General features: G+C 49.1%; 1 protein-coding gene across 1 annotated transcript; it reads left to right on the forward strand.

Moving 5' to 3' along the window:
- Positions 1-346: 346 nt before the first annotated feature.
- On the forward strand, positions 347-816 carry Gast (gastrin). Its single transcript, XM_051158614.1, has 2 exons — positions 347-557; positions 649-816. Exons 1-2 carry the CDS (start codon positions 347-349, stop codon positions 750-752), a joined length of 315 nt encoding a protein of 104 aa, XP_051014571.1. The 3' UTR covers positions 753-816.
- Positions 817-5,369: the final 4,553 nt, after the last annotated feature.

Consider the following 5,369-nt stretch of genomic DNA (forward strand, 5'->3'; position numbering starts at 1 on the left):
GGTCATTGTGGGAGCTTTTTCGCTTTTGAAATTGTGTGTGTGTGTGTGTGTGTGTGTGTGTGTACTAAACACACGTATACATGCACAAACACACACACACACAACACATACATTTTGGGTGGCAATGCCAGTGCCCATGTGGAGTTCATGGGGTCTATTGCCCTACACCATATTATGTTAAGACAGAGTTTCTCTCTTTCTCCCTCTCTCTCTCTTGCTCTCTCTCCCCTTCCCTCCCTCTTTCTCTGTAGCCAGGCAGCTTAGAACCCAGATAGTCTAGCCCTTTAACTCTGGGCGTATGGGACAGCCCATCTTGAAGCCCAGCTCTCTCCCCTTTTCAGACAAGATGCCTCGACTATATGTGTGCATCCTGATCTTAGCGCTGGCTCTGGTTACCATCTCTGAAGCTTCTTGGAAGCCCCGCTCCCAGCTACAGGATGCCTCCTCTGGACCAGGGACCAACAGGGCCCTGGAACCACCCCAGCTAGACCAGCTGGGCCCAACCTCTCACCATCGAAGGCAGCTGGGGCCACAGGGCCCTCAACACATCGTAGCAGGTAGTAGCTGCTGGCCTAGCCAGATCTTCCCATGTTTTCCCCGTACTGGCCCCACACAGTCTCTCCATTCTCACCCCCATCACCTCCTCAGACCTGTTCAAAAAGCAGAGGCCACGGATGGAGGAGGAAGAAGAAGCGTATGGATGGATGGACTTTGGCCGCCGCAGCGCTGAGGAAGAGGACCAGCACGCTTAGCACCAGTCTCCCAGAGCCCAGCCAGCCCCAGCCAAGCCCACACCTCAGTCCCTGCAAAACATATAAAAAAATAAACTCATTTCCGGTACATTCTTGAGTCATGTCACGTTGCTTGAGTGGAGAGGGATTGAGGCAGGGGGGAGAGCTGTGTACACCTTAGAAGCAGAAACAGGAGAATAGCACTAAACAAGATCTACCTGGGTGGAGCTGCATGGTCAGAGCTTAAGAGTGCTCACTGCCCTTTCAGATAATCCTGATTCGGTTCCCAGCGCCGAATCAGGTGGCTCACAGCTGCCTGCAACTCCAGTTCCAGGGACTCCAACCCTCTTCTCACTTCCTTGGACATCTACACTCACCCGCACAGAAACAAATCAGTTGAAAGAAAATGAATCCTAAAAAAAAAAAAAAAAAAAAAAAAAAAAAAAAAAAGGAAAAGATAAATCAAAATGTGTCATTCTTGGTTTAAACCAGACAAAGCTAAGGCGGTTTACGATGAGCCCCCAACTCGGTTCAAAGACCTGTGCTGGATCGGTTACCTTTCTCCTACCCCTTAATGGAGGAACCCTTGCAAATCAGAAGAGGCCTTGGATCCCTCTGGGATTGGAGTTAACGGAAAGTTCTGAGCCACCAAGTCGGTGCTGAGAACTGAACCCCAGGTCCTCTAGAAGAGCGGTAAGGGGTCCTAACCACTGAGCCGTCTCTCCAGACGCAGGATGCTGGAGCTCTGCTTCCAGGCAACTATTGGAAAGGCAGGAAGCTATTCGTGTGGCTTCATCCTCTCGCTTGCCTTCAGTTTAGAATAGTCCTATGCCAGTGAGGCACGTGTGTGCTCTGGTTGTCTTCAAGCGCTCTTCTCTCAGCTCAGAGGTTAAGAGTGAGTACTGCTCTTTCCGAGGAGCCTGGCCTCGGACCATTGTGTTGGGGAGTTCAGTATTCTCTGTCAATGAGAAAGATGAGTCGGGGAGATAAGTTTCGGTGCTTCCCGCCCCTTGACTGGCAGGATTCTGAGGCACATGCTGCTGTCCCCTAGCCATCTCCAGCACAACCCTTCAGTTTCCACAGCAACAGTGGGCTGGATAACTTTCTATTGGCTTCCCCGATCCCTTCTAAAATCTCGCAGCCTCATACTCCTGTTGGTGTTCCTGTGGTTCCTGAGGACCACCACCCAAATAAAATGCCTGCAATCCTGCCTTCAAAGGAACATAAGCGACTGAAACCAGAACCCAAGGACGGCTCCTCTACGAAAGTCCCAGGAGAAAAGGAAGGAGGCCGTGTAGCTCTGGGTGGGCACTGAGAGGCTGCCTTTCTCTGGGCTGGAAGACCCTCCACCTTGCCAGATGTAGCAGCTCCCCCTGCAATGGAGACCTTGTGAAGGCCTCCCGGAGGCAGACCCTTCAGAAGATGCTATGTTTCCACGAAGTCTGAGCCTGCTTCCTTCAGGGCGTCTAACCCAGAAACTAAGACCAAGCCTGAGCATGTGGGTTAACACTGTCCTGGGGTAACGGAGAAAGGTCTACTGACTTCCAAACTGGATCTAAGTAATCTAGAGAGACCCCCACCCAGAGAAGCAAGAGGAACACACAGGGGAGTGAAATTTTAAAAAATAATTTATTTATTTTTTATTTTATGTTCACAGGTGTTTTGCCTGTATGTATGTCTGAGTGAGGGTGTCAGATCTTGGAGTTACAGAAAATTGTGAGCTGCCATGTGGGTGCTGGGAATTAAACTCCGGTCCTCTCTTAACTGCTGAGCCATCTCTCCAGCCCTTTTGGGGGAGTGGACTTTTGAGGCTATAGACCACTGCAGTGGGCCTAAGCAAGAAGAGCAGATGAGGACTTATGACCTGGACAGCATCTTCATGTGACCGTAGATGTCATCCCAGCAAGGGCACCTGGAGCCAGCATTCCTGTCTTCCTGGGACAACTCTCTTAAAGCTTGGCTACAACAATGGATCACAGGAACTGTACTGATGATGTCAGTACTCAGGAGACTGGCTCAAAAAGGCTGAGAAGTGGGCACGACAGACAGAGCAGAATTATTGTGTAAAGACAAAGGAATTCATCAGGGGATGGGATGCTCTGTAAGGATGCAAGGGCAGCCCAGATGATGTAGGAACGTGATCTCAAGGGAGGCAAAGCACCACTGAGAAGCTGTCCCCTCTTGGCTTGCTAAGAGATTGACAAAGTGGGCTGGAGAGATGGCTCAGCAGTTAAGAGCACTGACTGCTCTTCCAGAGGTCCTGAGTTCAATTCCCAGCAACCACATGGTGGCTCACAACCATCTATAATGTGATCTGATGCCCTCCTCTAGCCTGCAAATATATATGCAGGCAGAGCACTGCATACATAGTAATAAATAAATAAATCTTTTAAAAAAAGAGAAAGAGATTGACAAAGTACCGCATAGGATGCCTGAATCCCCATGCAGTGTCCAGAGCTCTAGAGAACCGTAGGTCTGAGACCCATGTGTTGGCTGAGTGGTGAGGGGGATTCTGTTTGTCTTTCTGCCAATGTCTGATGCTTTGCTGGCAGTCTTCGGCATGGTTCAGCTTGTAAATCTCTGACTTTACCCATATATAGTGTTCTCTCTCCCCCCAACCCCCAATGTGTGTGTGTGTGTGTGTGTGTGTGTGTGTGTGTGTACTGATGTTTACTAAGGATACCAGTCACATAGATTATAGCGCACCCTAATGACTTCACCTTAACTAATTACATCTGCGTTGATCCTATTCTAAAAGCCACATACTGAGGTACTGGGGATTAGATCTGCACAGAAATTGGAGAGTAGTTACTAGAACCCAGCACTCCAGAACCTGAGGCAGGAGAGTTGCCCTGGCTTCAAGGCCAGCCTAGGCTATAGAATAAGACCTTCCTTGGCAAGACATAAAAAAGGTGCTGGAGTTGGATCAGCAGTTAAGAGCACACAGAGATTGGGACAAGAGAGATGGCTCAGTGGTTAAGAGCACTGTCTGCTCTTCCAGAGGTTCTGAGTTCAAGTCCCAGCAACCACATGGTTGGCTCACAACCATCTGTAATGGAATTTGATTCCCTCTTCTAGTATCCATGAAAACAGAGTGCTCATATGCATAAAATAAATAAATAAATCTTAAAAAAATAAAAATAAGGGGCTGGAGAGATGGCTCAGAGATTAGGAGCACTGGCTGCTCTTCCAAAGGTCCTGAGTTCAATTCCCAGCAACCACATGGTGGCTCACAACCATCTGTAATTAGATCTGATGTGCAGGCAGAACACTGTATACATAATAAATAAATTAAAATCTTTCAAAAAAAATAAAATAAAAAGAGCACAGTCTGTTCTTCCAGAGAACCTGGGTTTGATTTCCAGTACCCACATCTTGGCCCATGACTATCTGTAACTGCAGTTCCAGGGCATCTGACGCTCTGACTTCTGGGTCCGCCAGGCAGATACGTGGTACACTTACAGATGTACAGATCAAACCCTCATATATATATATATGAAATACATATGAAAATCTCTGTAAAGATCCAGACTGTGGCTGGTGGAGGAGCTGCTCCTGAAGACCTGGCTCAGCTAACGCCACAGGGACGGCAAGGCTACTAAACACATATGAAGCAGCAGTATTGCACCTCTTAACAGGGTGGACTTTACCGTCACAGAGAAGCTAAACCAACGGGAGCGAGCAGGGTAGCTTCTACCATGGTGCTTCTACATGTCAGCTGCTGAAATGGAAAATTGGGGTCCTTTCCCTGGCTTCCTAAAGCAAACATCCACTGGTTGGGGCAAGGGCACACTGGGGAAAGAGCCCCACCCAGAGTTCACAAGCCTGAGCCAACACTTGCCCCAAAGAACCAGGAGACTGTGGCATCTCCACCCATGTGAGAGAGGTGGCATAGAGAAAGCCAATGGAGCTCCACAGCAGTGTCTCGTCGAGGATGAGGTAGGTTCTTAGGCAATACCTTGTAATTTCTTAGTCTAGGAACATGTGACTTGGATATATAAACGTGACAGCTGGCAGACCCTCCTTCTACCAGAGCGCAAGCCCCTGAAGCCGCCCTGTCGCTCACAGTATCACATGCCAGGTAAAATGGCAGAGACTCATCCTTGACTTCAGGGAGACAGGAGTGATGGGCACCATTATGCAGCCTAGGCCTGGGTGGGTCCTGGAGAGACACGATGGACCACTGCCATCCTGGGAACCACCGCAATCATAACATCGGCCGTGAATCCAGACAGAGGTGCTGACATTACTAAAGCAGACGAGCACAGCCCCTGATACACGCTGACCTGATGAAAATGCGGTTTCCCTCCGACGGGAAGAAAGATCAAGAAGACCTCCCCTCCAGCCGGAACAGACCGCAGCGCACGTTCAAACAGGACATCTTTAAAACCAGCATCAAACTACTTGTGGTAGACAGGGACGGCAGACTGTCTGCACAGGCCCAAGAGGCAAAGTACGGGCCCTACGGCTGGCAAGCTCTTTCTTAAAGGGCCAGAAAAAAAAAATAGTTTAGGTTTAGCAAGCTAAGAGGCAAAGTCAAGGAAGGTAGGTAGATTCTCAGATAAGTTTATAGCTGCTGATAGCATGCCGCCTGCCTGTAATCCAGCACTTGGGGGACAGAGAGGGTTGGAAGAAGTT

The sequence above is a fragment of the Acomys russatus genome, chromosome 16 (assembly GCF_903995435.1).
Source record: "Acomys russatus chromosome 16, mAcoRus1.1, whole genome shotgun sequence".
In the NCBI taxonomy this organism is placed as follows: Eukaryota; Metazoa; Chordata; class Mammalia; order Rodentia; family Muridae; genus Acomys; species Acomys russatus.